General features: G+C 36.8%; 2 protein-coding genes across 3 annotated transcripts in view; one reads left to right on the top strand and one right to left on the bottom strand.

Annotated features, from left to right (window-relative positions):
- The first annotated feature begins 30 nt into the window (after positions 1-30).
- On the top strand, positions 31-13,561 carry RLIG1 (RNA 5'-phosphate and 3'-OH ligase 1). 2 transcript variants are annotated; one of them, XM_077772265.1, is made up of 8 exons: positions 31-218; positions 2,868-2,985; positions 6,137-6,232; positions 6,981-7,097; positions 9,176-9,373; positions 10,395-10,564; positions 11,189-11,282; positions 11,822-12,005. In XM_077772265.1, exons 1-8 carry the CDS (start codon positions 129-131, stop codon positions 11,914-11,916), a joined length of 978 nt encoding a protein of 325 aa, XP_077628391.1. In that variant the 5' UTR covers positions 31-128; the 3' UTR covers positions 11,917-12,005. The 2 variants fall into 2 exon arrangements, with proteins under 2 accessions (XP_077628391.1, XP_077628390.1); XM_077772264.1 differs by lacking the exon at positions 11,189-11,282 and having other exon boundaries at positions 34-218; positions 11,822-13,561.
- CEP290 (centrosomal protein 290) overlaps positions 12,803-20,227 on the bottom strand; it is a 91,245-nt gene continuing 83,820 nt past the window's right edge. The window contains exons 49-53 of the mRNA XM_077772266.1: positions 18,669-18,810; positions 17,757-17,830; positions 17,153-17,247; positions 13,792-13,871; positions 12,803-13,033 (exon numbers count right to left, since the gene is read on the bottom strand). Coding sequence (XP_077628392.1) covers positions 12,803-13,033; positions 13,792-13,871; positions 17,153-17,247; positions 17,757-17,830; positions 18,669-18,810 — 622 coding nt within the window. The remainder of the gene's footprint in view (positions 13,034-13,791; positions 13,872-17,152; positions 17,248-17,756; positions 17,831-18,668; positions 18,811-20,227) is intronic.

Here is a 20,227-nt window from a genome sequence, read left to right as displayed (position 1 = left end):
GTTACCGCCGTGCTTGGGCGCGCAGTGTGCGTGGCGTGAGCTCCGCGTCTGTTTGCAAGGCAGGGTCTCTCGATCGTGGAGCTGTTTTGGAAAAGCGCTCAGCATTTGCACTGCCTGTTGGGTCTACCATGAGGCGCCTAGGTTCGGTGCAGCGGAAAATGCCCTGCGTATTTGTGACGGAGGTGAAAGAGGAGCCTTCCACCAAAAGGGAGCATCAGGTACCGAGGTGTGCGGCCCCCGTGGAGCGGCTGCACAGGGGCCGCCGGACGCATGAGAGCCGCCCTGCAAGCCGGGAGCTTTTTTGCAGGTTTCGCCGGGGAAGTCTAGGAGAGGGGGGGTCTCTACTCCCTGAGCTCCAGCTTCTTTGTACCTTGTTAGTTGCAAGGGAGGGAATCTTCGAGAGAAATTTTCTGATGAGGCAGTTCAAACTTGCCGTCGCATGGGAATTGAAAACCCACATCTTAGATAGGCTTCCTTTCTTAGGTTACCACCCTTTTGGGGAAGACCCTTTAAGTATTCACATAATCACCGCAGTCCAAACTTTACTGCTTTCCAAGAATGTGGTGACAGAGTGGAGATTTTAGAAGACTTGCTTTGCCACTTCTAACCTAGGAACCTATGGTGGTGTTAAGAACTAGCCTAATTAGGTCACTTGAGATCAGACCTCACGTATTGTTGCCAATAATTACCTGCTTGATTCGAATTAGTATTCCCATCTCTGGTTGTTTCTCTCAGCACCGGATTTTACATATCGGAAGACCTTACCAACTACTGGTGAATGATTAATAGCCAGTATCAGGGTAATTTCTTTAATATGTAGCAAAATCTTTGATAGCAGAATCCCCAGGAATTGAGTCCTTTGGATTCATACAAAATTCATCATGTGCCTTTGGCATAGGCCCCACCCCCTTACATCATTTGCACAGGTGTTCTTGTTTTGAAACTGCCTTGTTTCTAGTCCCAGTTTTTAGGACCTGACATGTGATAGGCACTGGGTGAATATATGTTGAATTAAAGAATGAACCCTAGAGCCTTTTTGTTCCAATTTTCCATTCACCACTGACACTTTTACCTTATAACATCCTTTCTAGTGCCATTGCTGTTATAGTTCTTAGTAGTTTATGCGCAGTTTCCTGCACTGCCTAATCGTTTTCTTGACACCCAGAATGATTATTGTTAGGGTCTTTCCTAGTCAAAACCCCACAATTAACTACTAAATGTCTGTAGCAGTAGTTGCCAAGCCTTTATTTTTTTAGCCATAACAAACTTAATATGAAATATTGGCATCCCAAGTAGTGGTTCACTCTAGCTGTAATTCTCAACTTTGTATGTTGGGGGTGGAAGCGGGCAGTTTGTAAAAGGACCCTCTACCAGGAAAAATAAGCCCCTGTTCATGTCCCATGTAGTTAAGATTAGCTTATGTTGTTATTTACAGCGTAGTAAGTATCCAGATCCTTAGCTATAAATCAAGGCTTCCCATTAATCAGGTTCATTCTACTCTTCAAGTGTCTTTTGGACCTACCATGAGGTGCCTGGGCTCAGTGCAGCAGAAAATGCCATGTGTGTTTGTGACGGAGTTGCCTACTTAAAGGAAGTCTCTGTTGGAATAAAGTCTGTTTCATCCTGTGAATGCTCCAGGCGCAGGCTTGTCTTTATTTTTGCTCAGGCTGTGCACTCCGCCTGGATCACTTTCAGGATTTTCAAAATCAGACCTTCTCTGAAATAGTGGATCAACTTAGTTATCCCAGTGATTTCCTCTACCCAGAAGTTGTAGAGGACCACTCCGTTGATATTCACTGTTACTTTTCAAACATACATGCCTTGTTTTTCCAGTCACCGTTTAAAGTCTTCAACGAGACGGGGAACTTTGTATACCCTTTGTTATCTTATATTGACTTTTGGACATGTTGCTAGCACATAGTGGTTGAAAATTTATTCTTATGGAAGCAGTATTTGGGCTCATCAAGAACTCTATCAGCAGAGTAATCTCCATAGGATACTTGGTAAATTTGAATACACACAAACATTGCTGTTGGGCCAAACCACATCTCTTCTACCACCGCAGGTTAGACTGATATCCTCTGATCCCAATTGCAGAAGTTAGTGATAAATCTCCAGTCATTATTTCATCTTAAAAGTACTGAGCCAGTAACAGATTGGTGCTAATTTCCTAAGTCTGCCTAACTCTGAAATAGTACTTCCACATAATAATTTTAAACCTGTACACACCAGTATTGTGCAGTATTTTTCCATTATTTAAGATGAGTGTAACTTAAGGCCACTTATACTGTAAAATGGTGGCATAAATCTTTCACAGGAATAAAAATAAATTACAGATAAAAAGTTGGTAGGAATTGCAGAAACTGCAGAACTCCATTCTAGTTGGTCTTGGCGTCTCTTTCTGACAGTAGAAAAACTGTATATTATGCAATTTACTACTGTTAAAGCTGAAAGAGTCATTTATTTTTCTCCTTAGCATTAATTATACCTAACATTGTATTGCACATTTTGTTACTATTTTCCCACTGATTAAAATGAGAGTTCTGCCAGAGGCAGGCACTTTTTAAATTAACCTCTGTATTTCCTAGTGTTGAGGACACTAGATTCCTGGTGTCAGTCAGCTCATTATGGTGGATAAAGAAACATGAATAGTTACAAATCTGTGTGGGAAAACAAGTATTGCTCTGATAGAAGGGAAGGGGTGATTCATGAGAATTTCACAGATGAAATGTTTTTAAATTGTCTTCTAGGGTAAGCAGGAGATTATACTTCAGAAATAGTGAAATTAAGAACATTTCAGGTGGGAATATGTGTGAAGGTGTAGAGGCTATTGATCTTACACCAGTTTTCTTTCTTTCTTTTTTAAGCCATTTAAAGTTTTGGCAACTGAAACTTTAAGTCACAAGGCATTAGATGCAGATATATACAGTGCAATTCCAACAGAAAAAGTGGATGGAACATGTTGTTATATTACTAACTATAAAGGTAAAATAAAACTACAAATATTACTATTAATGTTTACTTATTTATGAGAGAGAGAGAGACCGTGCTAGTGGGGGAGGGGCAAAGAGAGAGGGAGACACAGAATCTGAAGCAGGTTACAGGCCCTGAGCGGGATGAGGGACTTGAACCCACGAAACACGAAATGATGACCTAAGCTGATGACCTTAGCCGCAGTCGGATGCTTAACTGACCAAGCCACCCAGGAATCCTTACAAATATTATTTAATTACTGTACAAACTATACATATCTGGAATGGGGCATTTACCCTTCATAAACCCTTTGCAATCTAACTATAATAGCAAAATTATTAATAAAGTCACAATTGTTATCTTTCTTTTGGGGGAGGAAAGGAAGATAATATTTACTTAATACTCATTAAAGGCAGACAGTTGTAATAAATGCTTTGTAGATGTTATCTCTAATTTGCACAGTAGCATCTCCATTTCACAGATATGGTAACCGATCTTCAGAGAACTTAAATAATTTTGTCCAAGACCATATAATTAATGAATGGCTGAACTGGTGATAGAACCTATGTTTGATCCTAAAGCTTGTTCTTATGCCACTCATTTTGGTGCCAGCGCCCTAGTTTTTATTACTGTTGGCAGTGTTTCTAATTTATTTCAGTTTAATGCCTTTTAAGAGCCAGAATCTAGAAATTGTCAGTTAAAAAAATGCATTGAAAAGTGAAATAATCTTTGTGATTTCCTGTGGATGGTGAAATGACCTCTTAATTCCAGCAAGAGAAACAGAACCGTTAAATGTAAACTAGACACATTCCTGGTATCAGGAAGTCTTTTCTTAAATGCATATTTTTCCCATTTTTAATTATGATTAAAGTACGCATAACAGTATTTACTCTCAACCATTTTGAGTGTACAGTTCATTACAATGCTATCACCACCATCTATCTGCAGAACTCTTCATCTTGCAAAACTTAAACTCCGTACCTATTAAATAATTCACTGTTCTTCCTCTTCCTGTAGTCCTTGACAACCACCATTTCTACTTCGTATGGTTTTGACTATTCTAGATAACTCTTATGTCTGGAGCCATACACTATTTGTCTTGTTTGACAAGCTGATTTTCAGTGTTCATCCATGGTGTAATCCCTGTCAGGATTCCCTTCCTTGTTAAGGCTGAGTAACATGTCGCTGTGTGTATTGTTTGTATGTACCACATAATGTATGTCCGTGCCACATTGTTTTATGTACATAGCATTCATCCCTCATGTACACTAGGGCTGCTTCCATATTTTGGCTGTTGTAAACAATGGTGCTATGAATATGGTGAACTGATATCTCCTTGAGACTCTTCTTTCAATTCTTTTGGGTATATAATCAAAGTGGAATTGCTAGCTCATACAGTAATTCTAATTTTAATTTTTTAAAATGTTTTTTATTTATTTCGGAGAGAGAGAGAGAGACAGCGTGAAAGGGTAGGGTCAGAGAGAGAGGGAGACACAGAATCTGAAACAGGCTCCAGGCTCTGAGCTAGCTGTCAGCACAGAGCCTGACGCAGGGCTCGAACCCATGAACTGCGAGATCATGACCTGAGCCGAAGTCGGACGCTTAACCTACTGAGCCTCTCCGGCACCCCTAGTTTTAATTTTTTGAGGAACTGCCATACTGTTGTCCGTAGCAGCTGCACGATTTACGTTCCTACCCGCAGTGCACAAGGGTCGCAGTTTCTCCGCTTTCTCACCAGCCCAAAAGTTTGTTTGGTAGTAGCCCTTTTAATGGGTATGAGTGAAATGATTTTTTTGTATTTACTAGTAAAAAGAACAAAAGGTCCATTCAACCAGAAATGACAATAATTTTAATCTGGTTCTTCATAGCATTTACTTGGATATTTAATAAGTAATACAGAATGTCCGAATCAAACTATAATCAGTAGTTTCAAAGAATATTTGAAGAAACTAAAAGATTTTTTAGGCTTTCATATTTACATTAAGAAACTTAAATATGCATCATTATGTATGATGTATAACAGTGGCCATTAACCATGGTTGGATTATTAAAACTTAAAGGACAGGACCCAAAATGATGGTGATTGCAAATCCTCAGTTTATTACAGGTAAGGGTACGCAGCATTAGCAAGGGCATGAAAAGTAAGGATGTACATCACAGCAAAGGGTCTGGGAAGACCAGGTGAAAGCATCTATTTTAACCCCTCCTTGCCTCCCTCCCCAGACCCCTCTCCTCTGTTCCCAAGGTCCTAGCAGGACACACTCTCAAATTAGGAACCACTGATGTATGCAGCGAACACACTTTGGTAATGGAAACTAAAATAGAGTCTCAGCTGGGGATTTTTATTTTTTTAAGTTTATTTGTTTATTTTGAGAGAGAAGGGAGAGCGAATCCTAAGCAGGCTCTGCACTGTCTTTTCAGAGCCTAAAGTGGGGCTTAAACTGTGAGATCAGGATTGAGCTGAAATCAAGAGTTTATTGTTAACTGACTGAGCCACTCAGGCACCCTTCTGCTGAGGATTTTTATATTCTGCTGGTCACAGAGGCATCTTCCTGCTAAGTAACCAGCCCTAACAGCAGAGCCCTCCAGGAGTCTCTCTGAGACCAGGTAGAAGACTCATTAGTCTCACTGTTATCAGTAAAGAATGCAGGCACACAGCCTGAAACTTCTTAGATCCATGATTACAAATCATCACTAATAATCACTGTTTCATGCCTTGACCAGGGACCAGAGCCATGCAAAACAGCTCAGCCTAATTATAGATTTTTGGGAACTAACCCTTACAGCACACAGTTACATTTCAGGAAAAGTGTGAATACAGTTATCCGGATATGTTTCCATTTAGTTTAAAGGTAGCTTTCTCACAAATTCGAGTTCCGTGGAATGTCCATATGACAGGGTCACGTATTTACTTTTTATCTCATGCTTACCATTCTTCAACCAGAGACCTCAATCTTATTACAACACCAGGTACTGCTGGTTAGAGTACATCAGGCACGATGTCTGTTAGATTACATATTTTCCTTTGTCAACTAAGATTGCTGCTTTGAGGGAAGGTGACTGCATTGTTTATCGAAAAACTTTATAGTGAAATGTCTTTCAAGATAAGTTTTACTGTTTGCCTCTTAAGCTTTTCCCTTTTATTATTAATATCATTTTTTAGGTCAGCCATACCTTTGGGCTCGACTAGATAGAAAACCTAACAAATTAGCTGAGAAAAGATTTAAAAATTTTCTACATTCAAAACAAAACTCAAAAGGTTAGTGGGCCTTTTTATTTTCCTTTTTTGTTGTTGTTTTGTTTTTTCTGATTTAAATTGACTTATTTCTTGCTGTGGAAATTTTATACATTATATCCTTAAAATTTAAGCACTTAGGGAAAAGAAGAAAATTATAATTGAGTTCTTTATATGTAAAAGATTATTCTTGAAAAGTATTTTAAATTGTTTTCCTAATATGTTTATGACTTCATTTAAGTATGTTGATTTTATTAAAACATACATTTCTCTCTCTCTCTACATATATATATAATGAAGAGTAGCACATTTTGGTTTTGTTACTTAAGAGAGAAATATGTAATTTTATAAATCAGGTACACATCTCAAAGGATTATCCATATTTTTAATTATTACATTAAAATACCTCTAACTATTATGTAAGTAGATATATACATAAATCATCACATGTCCACTTGAAATTTCATGTATATATTTATATATGCATATTTATAGTCCATTAAAATTTCATCATAAATCTACACATACTGGAACATTGGCTACTTTAGATTTTTATCCACCATTTACAGATGGTGATGGGTTCAAAATGAAAAATTTAAGCTGCTAGCATACTCTAACCCTGAGAAGTACAGTCACATGGCGGTGATGATGGAGAATAATTATGATAATTAAGAATAATTATGAGGTTTATTAGCTGTTCCCACATTGAATTTGTTCAGTCTTTTATATTTTTTAAAGTATCACTACATACAAAATTATTTAACTCTTTTAGAATTTTTTTGGAATGTTGAGGAGGACTTCAGACCCGTTCCAGAGTGCTGGATACCAGCGAAGGAAATAGAACAATTAAATGGGAATCCGATGCCTGATGAAAATGGACACATTCCTGGTATCATGAAAACTTTTCTCAAATGAGCTTTTGTTTTTACTAGTATAAAGAGCAAAAGATCCAGAAATTACAGAATTTAATTTTAAACTGGTTCTTCGTAGTATTTATCTGTATAGCACAAAATTTCTGAATCTAATTTATATCAATAATCTATAAAGATGTTTCCTATCAAAAATGTCCTCACAGGTTTAGAATCTTCTTTGAATTAGTTTACTACCTATAGTCTAAAAATTAAAAAAAAGAAAAAAATTTACCCTTGAAGTTGTTGGCAGGGTAGATGATATGATTAATTTAGTTTGAAGTGAAACACTAAGCAGTGTTTACCTTTTAGATTAGAGGTAACGATATGTGCAAATTTTTTGCAAGAATCCTAGAAGACTATTGCAATAAAGGGGGGTGAAAATAGGTGTCTCCTAAGTAGTTTCGCTGGGGATGTGAACATTTTTGCTAAAGTGTGCTGAGTAGAAACATACCTCAGATTAAGGTTTAGTTCAGCTGGCATGTCTTGAGTACCTATCATGTGCAGAATACTCAAGTTCTAGTAATACAAAAGTGAAGAGAACCTTGATCTTTTAGACACTAGAGAAAACCCAGTATTGGTCTGATTTAAGAACTAAAAGGAAAGCATCTACAGGGTATAGTCGGAGAAAAGAGGAAGAACTCTAGTTCAGTCTGTGGTGTTTACAGGAGGCTTGTAAGGGGAGAGGACGTCTGTACTGAAGTGTAGGAACCAGGAAGTTAGCTGGCAGGGAAGAGAGAAGGTCAGCTTAGGCAAACTTCCAGGAAGAGGAGATTTGGAGTCTTGGAAGTTCCATGTAGCACTTCTCTGTGGCTGGAACGTTTAGGGTGTATGACACTGGAGGACATTATAAAATTTGAGGCTGGAGATGGGCCCAGATCTTAAAGGGATTTATATTTCACTTAAAGGACTTTGAAGTTCATCCTGAAGTTGATTGTTAAGCAGGGGTACAGCAGAACTAAATTTAAATTTTTAAAGCAGGCTTATGATAAAAGTGGGGAGGGTTTTTCCAGACACTAGTGGACCAGTAAAGGTTATTACAGTCACCTGAATGACTACTGAAGGCCAAAGATGTGATGGTCACAATGGCATATGTAGCTTAGTGTTTGTTTGATAAAGAATTGTCCACAATGAACGATCCTATTCTGGTAACAGGTTAGGTGAAGAATAGCAATGACATTCAATAAATGTGCAATCAATACATTATTCGGTAAATGTTGGAACAATAAAATGAGTTCTGGAACATTTGTCATGTAGGTCTGTTGTCCTTGAAACTGGAGAGAAAGTAGAAAACTTAAAAATAAATAAATAAAAGTTCATTTCTTGAGAAAGTAAAATTTCTGGTAAAGGAATGCTGAGTGCTCTGTATTGAATCATCAGGTTAATTCCTCAACGGAATAAAAAAATAACATTATAAAAAATGATTATGATTTTTTTTATGTTTTATTTTTGAGAGGGAGAGATTACGAGTGGGAGAAGAGCAGAGAGAGAGAGAGAAAGGGAGACACAGAATCAAAAGGAGGCTTCAGGCTCTGAGCTGTCAGCACCGAGCCTGACGCAGTGCTCGAACCCACGAGCTGTGAGATCATGACCTGAGCCGAAGTCGGATGCTTAGCCGACTGAGCCACCCAGGCGCCCCAAAAAATGATTATGATTTAAAAAGTAGTGGGGAGCCTGGGTGGCTCAGTTGGTTAAGCATCCGACTTCGGCTCAGGTCATGATCTCACAGTTCGTGGGTTCGAGCCCTGCATCGGGCTCTGTGCTGACAGCTAGCTCAGAGCCTGGAGCCTGTTTCAGATTCTGTGTCTCCCTCTCTCTGACCCTCCCCTGCTCACACTGTCTCTCTCTCTCTCACTCTCTCTCAGAAATAGATAAAAAAATTTAAAAAAAATAAAATAAAAAGTAGTAAAATTGCTAACATTATCACGGACTTAAAAAGTGATAATCTCTGTGCGATAGACATCCAAAAAACATTGAAAATTTACAACAAAAGTGAAAATTACCTCAAGTCTCAATCCAAAGAAAAGCAATGTAATATTTCTTTTTCGTTGCATGATAGGTTGGGTACCAGTGGAGAAAAGCAACAAACAGTATTGCTGGCATTCCTCTGTAGTTAATTATGAATTTGAAGTTGCCCTGGTACTGAAGCATTATCCTGATGATCCCGGTCTTTTGGAAATTAGTGCAGTGCCGCTATCAGATCTCCTAGAACAAACACTAGAGCTTATAGGAACAAATATTAATGGAAACCCATATGGTAAGTGAAGTCTTTTCCTATTCAGTTACAGTAACTGTCATTTATAAAGAAAATTTCCTGGGTTCAACTTAAAACACACACACTAAAGAAATGACTAACTAGCATTATACAGCTTTCTAGAATTATAGCCATTTCTATTTATGTCCATGGAGAAATTTATGCATGACTCTATTAATCCAAAAGGTTGAATTTAGCTTCTCCTTCTTTCCTGTGATAACATTATAGAACTATTTATGAAAGGTAATTATTCAAATGTAACTTTTTGTTCCTTTTTAAAATTTATGTGAAATGAGTTGAATGAAAATTATGTGTTTTTCATGGCTAGATAATTAGTATTAATAGCTAAGAATGAATTAAAGAATTGACACTGTATAGCAGCATATCAAGCATCAGAATCTGTACTTTAATGAATTGAGTTCAAATCCAGAGGGCACTGTAGAGTACATAGTTTATAGACGGAAGAAGATAGACGCAAGGATATTAAAGCTTGAATAGTAAAATCCTGAATAGAGATTAGAAGCAGACTGACTGGCAGGTGTAAAGACGTTAAGGTCGTAATTATACAGGTTATCAGAGATATAGTGTGGCTGTTTGGCAAACACGGAATAAGTGAATTTGGCTAATGGTATAGAGTAGGGGTTGGCAGATCTCTGTATAAGTACAGATAGTAAATTTTGAGGTTCTGTAGGCCACACCTCTGAAACAAGGCCAGAAATGGTACTTTAAAAAATGGGTAGAACTGTGTTTCACTGAAACTACAACAACAGGCGTTCAGTTGGATTTGGATTCATAGTTTGCTGACCCCTAGTGTAGAGTATATGAAGGTGAATTTAGATTTAATGGGGTAAGGTGACACTTCTGAACAAGATCCCTTGAAGTATCTCTTGTCTTCCAGGAACCAACTAAACTTTTCGGTAAATTTATTCCTAAATGTTTTAAAAGGCTTTTTTATTTGAAGAAGTAAATGTTCTCATTTCTTTTTAAAATCTTTGTATGGCTAATGGAAATTTTTACTATTTAGGGTTAGGAAGCAAGAAGCATCCATTACATCTTCTTATACCACATGGGGCCTTTCAAATAAGAAATCTACCAGCCTTGAAGCACAATGATCTATTATCCTGGTTTGAAGGTTGCAGAGAGGGTAAAATTGAAGGAATAGTATGGCATTGCAATGATGGCTGTTTAATCAAGGTAATGGCCAAAAATAGCTTGTGGGATGATTTCATCTTAAGTTCCTAAAACAAAGTAGAAGTGGCACAAGAATACTCTGTACATATTGCACTAATTCTAATGTGTTGTAAAGATATTTAATTTCCTCATCTCACCTACTACCATTTTTTATATGATAAAGTAATGTTTCCTAATGTGTATTCATTCTCTGGGCTTTGGTTTTCCTACATGTTCTTCAGAATTAAACTGAGGAAAATGTCTGGAAAAACTGCACATTACATATTCCCTTCTTGGATACGGATGCTGCAACATGAATGCTGAGATCATCTATATCAGCGTAGTTTAACTCTACACTTCCCAAACTTGATTGAAGAATTTGAGTTAAAAGTGCCAGCCTAACACTTAATATTTACAGAATGAATTATTTTATACTTTGTGCCTTTTCTGTCCCTTGGACTTGTCTATGCGATTTCAGACAGGTTCTTGAAATTAGTGATGTTCAGAACTGGACCTTGGTCCTATCAACCCCAACTCCCAGCAATTCAAAAACTTAGATACCATCTTTATCTCTTCTCTCCATTATTACATAATATAGTTATTTCTTAAAGATTCTGATCTATTGAATATCTACTTTTCCCCAACCAGTTGGCATTTAAGTTAAGCCAGAATTCATGCTTGACTGAGTGTATCATCCTCCTGTTGTCTTTCAGTCTTCTTCCTGTCCTGTCCATTCTTCACAGTAAGTGAAAAGGTTACTTGCTACATAAAACTCTTAGTGACATTAAGATTATTCATGGTAGGACCGTTGCTTCACTTTCTGGAACTGTTCTGTACACTCCCATCTGCCAGACACGCATACTGTTTATATCCTAACCATACTTAAGTAATTGCAAACAGAGCAAAAAACACCATTCTATCACATACTTAGAATGCCTCCCCATCCGTATTTTTCAATCCACTAGCTTCTGCACTCAGCAACAGACTCTATTTGTTACATTTTTATGGAGCCCCTGATTATGTTCCTGGCATGTTTCCAGGTGCTAGAAATAGAGTCAAGAAAACAATGTCTCTGCCTTCATGAAGCTCACATTCTAAAGGGGAAGATAGACAGTAACAAGTAAATATGTAGTATGTCAGGAGAAGAACAGCTATGGGAAAAAAAAGGGTAAGATAAAGTGGAGCCTTAACTAGTGCCTGACAAATGGTGGCACTCAAATATTTGTAAGTGAAGGAAGGTATTACAATCTAAAATCCAAACACTCTTTTTTCTTTTTTCAGGTTCATCGCCATCATCTTGGTTTATGCTGGCCAATTGCAGATACTTACATGAGTTCAAAACCAGTTATTATCAACATGAACCTGAACAAGTATGACCATGCCTTTGATACTAAATGTTTGTTTAATCTTTTTTCAAAAATAGATAATCAGAAATTTGGCAGACTCAGAGATATCATCCTTGATGTATAAACTAGAAATGCAATTAAAACAACTTTATTGTTATATTTAAATCTTGAATATTCTGCCATGTGTGAAAGGCAAAAAATCTCAAGGTTCAGCATCTAGTATAGTAATATGTCTTCTAGCATTTGAAGAAATGAATTTCCCAGTTGCAAATGTCCATTCAAGATTTTATTTAGAAGCAGCAAATGAATTTCAACCACTAGACTTAAAAATCTAAAATAAGTAATCTCCCCACCTTGTACAAAAGTTGGATTTTGTCTACCATAACTGGGTAGCCATTTAAAAACAGCAATTAAACGAACAATTTTGGATCATTAACTTTCAAAATTAAGAGTTTAAAAGCTGAGCTTAATCTTACTAGACACAACATATGGCTGTAACCTCATGTTTATATACAAGTACATATATATAAAATTAGTTTTAACACATATGTACACATGTAAAAGCCCAGTTTTAAATATTAAATTTATTAAAGTTCACCCCCATACTCTTTAAAAAAATATTATGAATGTACAGATATTCATCATAGCTCATTTGATAGTCATAACTTAATCTAAAAATCTTCAAAAATATATTTTTAATGTTTAAAATTTCATACTTTACTAAATTTAAAATTTACTAAATTTTAGTAAATTTCCAATTTAATTTTAAATTGGATATCCAGTAAATTTTACTAAAACTTTCAAGGTACAGGATATGGAGACAGAAATCATGAAGGTCAGAGACTTGATTTCCTGATGGAGTTTTAACTTACAAAGTTAATAAATAGTTAAATAAAACTACAGTTATAAGTGGTCCTTAATAAATGGGGAGATTAGCAGGACTTTCCTCTTCATCTTCAAACTGTTCAGAAGTAGTAACAGGGCTGGTTAATTCAACTCCAAATTGTTCAGAAAGTTTTTTTAACTTCTCTTCTAAGAGAATATTCTTTTTCACTTCTTCTTTATAATTATATTTCAGATCTTCAATTTCTTCAAAAAATGAAGGATCAAAGTTTTCCAGTTCTTTTTTCAGCTTTTTTATTTCCTCCTAATAGAAACATGATAACTTTAAAAGGTATAGGTAGGAATAAAATACATTCTTTAGGTTTGAACTAAAGAGATGTAATTACAAGCATAAAATCCAAAGTAACTTGAATAATCAAATATAAACTATATAGGCAGAAGTATTTTCATAAGATTCTGTTAATAAGGTTTTATTGTACAATGTTTTAAGTAACAAACTTGTTAACTGGCAAATCAAAAGTACTCTGTAAATTATGTTCTAGTCTTTGGAATTTATCATTTTTTTTTTTTAAATTTTCTTTTTTTTACCGTTTATTCATTTTTTGAGAGAGGGAGACACCATCTGAAGCAGGCCGCAGGCTCTGAGCTGACTGTTGGCACAGAGCCTGATGTGCGGCTCGAACCCATTAACCATGAGATCATGACCTGAGCCTAAGTCGGACACTTAAGCAACTGAACCATCCAGGCACCCCTATCAGTTCTTAAACTGTGTGGGGAGGTGGGGAAAATGATTTAATCTTTATCCAAAAGCATATCAGATACTCTGAGGGAATCAAAGNTCTGGGTTTTTTTTTTTTTTTTTGTTGCTCTTGTTTAATATTTTTAACTTGTATAAATATAATCAACTCTACAATGTTAAGGTCAAAATATAACTATATCATGTGACCCCAAGACGTTTTTAGGATGCATACTTAAAACTCAGAGACAGGGTTCATAAAATTTGTTTTTAACAGCTATTTTCACAAAACATTTATAATATTGTAATTAGATAAAATTAATTACCTTCAAACACTGCTTTTCTAGATCTGAGGTTTTGAGCTGTGTCTCTAAATCTTTTACCTTTTCCATTAGTTGATCAGGATCTGCCAAAACAGTTATAAAAATTAGACTCCACTTTTCCCTACTCTGACAAAAGATTTATTTTAGAGAATGTAAGTAGAAAACTTAAGAAACCAGAACCTGGAAACTATAGCATTTTATGGCTGGACCACTTTTCAGGCTGTTAGTACTGTAATGCTACCCCTCTTAGGTACTGTAATTCCATAGAAGACCAAGAGAAAAGGTATTGTGAAGTATTAGACATGTGGAATCAGGTTAATTTTTTACCAACCATAGCTGGCCAGTGCTCTTGATACCCAACTGTATTGGCTGTTCCATGCAGGTCAGTACATGTTTGTGTACTTACTACATGAAAAATGTAGGTGGGATGGATAATAAATCCTAATACTCTGGTTGGAAAATGTTAGGTGCACAAATAAAGCACAAAGGCTTTAATTTATTGAATTCTTAGCACCCCTCTCACCTGGAGTTAACGTATCTCTAATTTTATAATGAGAATCAGTGTACATGTAGGATTTTTTATTGCCGTCTTTGCTAGAAACATTTTCTTTAAACACTATGTATGTCATATTTTGCAGCCATTGAAGGGTAAAAATTTAAAAATAATGCTCAAGTTTGAAAATATAATGGGCAGCAGACATTTTCATGAATGCGACAGGAAGCATATTTCTTGTAAGGTTCCCTTGGAATGGTCCCCTAATTATAAGTTGGAGCCAGGAAATAATTTCCTCATTCTTTCCTTTGGGAATAGAGTCAGCAGAACACATATTCCTTTGGAAAGCGGAACAAAATAATATTTTTCAAAAGTTCACTCACCTTTCTACAAAGTGCTAATGATTTTTTATAGAGTTGGTTCTTAATCACTGGGACACTATATGGAGTTGATGGTCTTAATTGTCTTAATGGGATGCTATATGTTACGAAGGCTAGTATTGAAATAGTGCAGTAAAAGCGACTATTATGTATAGTACTTCCTGAAAGTTAGCTTACTGATAGAAGCTTGATAGAAATGGTGAATTCCGTTCTAAAGGATTATACCAGTTAATACCTGAACAATAGTTGACTTTTTCAATATTCTCCCACATATTCTTGTTCCTACTTTGTGTTTAAATAGTGCATTAGAATTGCTAAGATAGTTTTGGTTTGATTTTGAACTTTAATAGTCTTTGAAACATAATAGGTATCCTTATCTATCTCCTTTAAATAGATGAATATAGGGTTCAGAAATTCCCTCTTAGGAAACTGAGGTTTAGAGAGAACTAGCCTAATGTCAACAGTATTAACAAGTCTTTGGTACTGTGTTAGTCTGGTACACTAAGCTGGCTGCCATAAGACCCTGTTGTGGGGTGCCTGGGTGGCTCAGTCGGTTAACTGTCTGACCACGGCTCAGGTCATGATCTCACAGCTCATGGGTTCCAGCCCCACATCAGGCTCTGCGCTGACCACTCAAAGCCTGGAGCCTGCTTCAGATTCTGTGTCTCCCTCTCTCTCGGCCCCTCTTCCCACACATGCTCTGTCTCTCTCAAAAATAAATATTTAAAAAAATTTTTAAGAGATCCTATTGAGAGAGAATTAACATAACTTTTTAGTTGCCTCTTGGCAGTAATGCAGTTTCTATCGTCAATAGCAAGGAATGGTTAGGGGCTTTGGAGTTTCTCAGATTTAAGTTTCATCCTGCCTCTCTCACTTTCTAGCTATTGTGACCTTGTTACTTAACCTCCAAGGTAAAGATCACAGGTGAAATGGAGACACTGGTACCCACCACATAGGGTTATCAGAGTTAAGTTATAAAATGCTTGCAAAGCACTTAGCATAGTGTCTGCTACAACTCTTACTTGATAGCTTGTACACAGTAGCAACAAGAGTATGTGGGGGGATACTGTAAAAACTATATGAAATAATCAAAGATTGTTCAGGTATAAATTGGTATAATCCTTTGGAAAAGAATTTGCCATTTCCTTCAGGCTATCCAATATACATAATGAACAAATGATTCCTGTTTACAGTAGTGTTCTAAAAAGTCAACACGAACAATGAATTAGTGAATATCGAACCATTACTCTTAGGGAAAACGTACACACATATACCTAGATCTCACAGAGATGATGACTTTAAATCCTGGAAACAACTCAGCCTGGTAGATTATTTTGTTTAAAAAAAGAAAAAAGTTCAGAAGTGTCAAGTGACTCTCGTTAGGCTGCCCCACTAGTAAATGTCAGAACTGAGATGTAGACCCAGTCCAACTCTCCAGAATCAGAGCTTCTCGCCCTATGCAGTACTGCCTCGTACTGCCTCCATCACCTCGTGCTGTCCCCACTTTGTATGTATGATCTCATACTGTCCCTTATCACCTCATACTGTCTCTCCTCTGTATGTACTGCCTCGTACTGTCCCTGTCACCTCGTACTGTGCCCATCACCTCGTACCGTCTCTCCTCTGTATGTACGGTCTCCTACTGTCCCCATCACCTCATACTGTCCTTGTCACCTTGTGCTGTCTCTCCTCTGTACTGCCTTGTACTGTCCCTGTCACCTCATACTGTCCCTGTCACCTTGTACTGTCTCTGTCACCTCATACTGTCTCTCCCCTGTATGAGAGCTGAAGTAACACAAAGCTTCATCTTGGATCTCATCTGGAAAATGTGGGTCAAAAGTTAAATTTTTCAGTGCTGTGTATCTGCAAAAGCACCAGGACTACTGGTTTTAGGCGTTACAAGTAAATTTTAGTGACTGGCCGAATTCACAAATACAGACTCTGAAAATAATGAGGATCAACAATTGTGTGTGTATATATATGTAATTCACATATCATGTATGTATACATATGCACATAGCAGAACAATTAATTACTTCTGAATGGAAGCATGTAGAAGGCTAGACTTTGTTTTACTTTGTAAGAGGAAAAAAATATAGGCAATGTTTACTATATGTAGTTTTTAAGTTAATAAGACGACAACATTTAGAAGATAATGTTCAGAGGGTTTAAAAGGGCGTATACTTAGAAAATGGAAGCAACAGACCTAGTATTCATTGCTTAGCACTGTATCATGATTAAGTGTAACACCCATTTGGAACACAAAGAGAAAAACACTTGAGCACTGCTACTAAACATTTATAAACAACAAATCAAAGGATTCAATGGGAACATTATTGTTGCCAAGAAGGAAAGAGCTCTAAAAACCTGTACCAGCGATTTGATTTTATAGGAAGACAGTCATCAGAAATTTGAATAAATAAAAAAGGCAAACCCTAATTAAAAACTTGGGTTAGCTCACATGATTTAAGTATGTTATAAAGTACCTTACCAGATATGGTGCTTTCAGCTCCTCTTTGGTCTTTGTTAACTTCTAACTGATGGATCAATTCTGCTTTTTCTTTTTCCAGCTGTCTGTTAGCTAATCTAGAACACAATGATTATGTGTTAAAAACAATGATTATGTATTAAAACAACAAAAACCAGACATGCTTCGCAAAATACAAGTATTTCTTATGAACTGTGTGACGTACATTGCTTGTAACTTGCTGCCATTATAAAGGCAAACATTTATTCTACCATTCTCAAACTGAGATTAAAGAATGAAAATTCTTCATGTTTCATCAAGTCTGATCTGATGTCATTTTTAAGAGTTTTCCTGTCGGAGGAACCTTGTGAGAGTGTTCTACACAGAGCCCTGAAAATAAGTCATTTTTTTCTTTCATTAATTATTTACCTCTGGGCAAATTATCTGGTTTACCCTTTTTTTTTTTTAATCCAGCATCTATTATGTAAACGAGTAATTGGCATTAGAAGGATGAAATAAGACTGAAAAACCTTTTAGGCATCAAGTTTGAAAAATCTTAATCTCTAGATATAGCAAACCTGGTTATATCAAAAGATTTTAACGGTAGTCATATGAACAGATAATGTACCTTAGGACTTGAAGCTCCCGTTGAAGGCTTTGCTCTGTCTCACCACCTTCAGGAACATGTTTGAGAATCTCAATCTTTGGGCACAATGAAAAGTTAGCAAAGTTTGATGTGGAAACACAAGGTTTTAGAAAGGTATATATTTTCAGTAAAGCATCTTGAAAGTTTGAATTTCCAAAAGTACATATGAGCACATATCTATGGTCTTCTATTCACTAATCATTCAGTAGTTACTGAGTACTGCTTGCCCAGACACTGAGGATATAGTCATGTGCCAGAGGAAGGGAGGACTATCAAGAAGAATAACTTAGGGTAAGAGGATAGAGAGCCATGGAAGGTAGATGAAGGGCTAAGGAAGGTATGAGGAGCCTCCGTTTCATCAGAGAGAGCTATGAGAATATTTTGGTAAAGAGTATTCTAAACAACGTGTGAGAGAGTAGCTTAGACTAGACAGTGTTGGAGGTGCTGAGATGTCAAATTTGAGACTTATTTTGAAAATAAAAGCTAATGTCATTTAATGAAAATGATGGGGGTGTAAAAGAAGGAATTGATAATCTAAGGTTTTTGGCTTAAAGGGTTGAATGGTGCTGCCATTCACTTAGAGGGGCCTTCGAGGGGAAGAATTAGAGTTCTTTTTTTTAAAAAAAATGTTGAAAAGGTTTATTTTTGAGAGAGAGTGTGAGCAGGGGAGGGGCAGAGAGAGAGGGGAACAGGATTTGAAGCAGGCTCTGCACGGAGAGCAGAGAGCCCCATGCAGGGCTCAAATTCATGAACTGCAAGATCATGACCTGAGGGCATTTAACCAACTGAGCCACCCAGGTGCCCCAAGAGTTCATTTTTATATATGTAAGATAATGCCAAGGAGTGGCTTGAGATGTAATGCACTGTTTTCTCATGTAAAGAAAAATTACTTGCTTGTTGTTCGAGGTCTTCAGTGTATTTCTTAGCTTTTTGTTCCCTCTCTGTTGCTTGTTTTACAAGCTGTTTAAGATCAGTAAGGCTTTGCGTTTTTTTGGCAATGTCAGTTTCCAATTCTTTCAACTTGGTTTCATACATTCTAAAAGTAAAGAAAAATAGTGTAGACATGAAATTATTCTCATTGATTTAAAAGCCAGTTCCAGTTACTGCACTAAAAAAAACAGACTATCTTATGCTGCTCTTTCTAGTCAAATCTTTTACTGCTGCATATTTATTTAGCATTAGGTGACAACAAGGGATAAATATCCCTGATTAACAAGCCAATTTTAAAATGGAATATTTAGGTATTTTCCAAGGTTATAAACAAGGATGGATCCTGTTCGATCACTATCAAAAAGATTACAATTAGTATTTTTCAGTCACAAAACAAAAAGTAGTGCAGTGCAATTCATCAGATTATCAAATTCTGTAGTATTGGGTAGTGTCAGAAATATGCAAATTAGTGTCAGATCACAAATTTAAGCGGTTCAGACAGACACCATGTATACCCACACAGAAGCACACAAAAAGAAGTACCCAGGTAGAGCAAAACCAAAAGGACACTATTGGGAGAGGAAAAACATGCAAAAGCATGTGTGAGAAAATGGCACATGACAAAGCTTGAATAGATCTGTAACTTTTAAAGAAATGACCAATATTTCGAAAGAAAAATCTAGAATCCAAAAGAAAATTTTATATATATATATTAAATGTTTTTATTTCTGAGAGATAGAGAGACAGCGTGAGCAGGGGAAGGTCAGAGAGAGAGGGAGATACAGAATCTGAAGCAGGCTCCAGGCTCTGAGTTGGCTGTCAGCACAGAGCCCAGCGTGGGGCTCGAATCCACGAACCATGAGATCATGACCTGAGCTGAAGTCGGATGCTTAACAAACTGAGCCACCCAGGTGCCCCCAAAATTTCAAAACATAGAGGCAAAATGATTTTACAAGCATATCATTACCACCTTAAAGGGAGACAATGCTTATAATCAAACTTTCCTAGAAAAAAGAAAAAGAATGCTTTGGCAACAAAATCAGGTAAGGACACTATGAAGAACAGAAATTATGATTTCAGTACATTCAAATAGTTTTTAATAAATCTGAGAAACTATGATCAAAAAGGAGTGTTCTTAACCTGACAGACTCCACCAAAGGGGTGAAACACCAGAAGCTTACTCCTTCATTCAATTCTCTGCTCAAGTGCCACCCAATTTTCTCTGATCATCCCCTATGTGATAGCTTTGGCATCACCCAGCCTGTCTTAGCACTCAGTATAAGGCCTGGTAACAATAGATATCATTGGTCTGTTGAGTAAATAGAGCATCTGTGAAGACTGCAGGCATGAGAGAGATCTAATGTGTCATGGGTCCCAGAAGACCTCTGTAGATGCTTTACTGAGGTGGGTGTATAATCCCAGCTGCATATCTTAGTAAGTAATTTATTTTTTTTTTTTGGATTTAGGGAGGTTCTTGAGGTCAAGGATCAGATAGAATTAGCCTTAACTCTGTCAGGTGGATT

The sequence above is a fragment of the Crocuta crocuta genome, unplaced genomic scaffold, assembly GCF_008692635.1.
Source record: "Crocuta crocuta isolate KB4526 unplaced genomic scaffold, BGI_CrCroc_1.0 scaffold216, whole genome shotgun sequence".
NCBI lineage: Eukaryota > Metazoa > Chordata > Mammalia > Carnivora > Hyaenidae > Crocuta > Crocuta crocuta.
The sequence above is the reverse complement of the archived record's forward strand: the minus strand, read 5'-3'. Positions and strand labels throughout refer to the sequence as shown.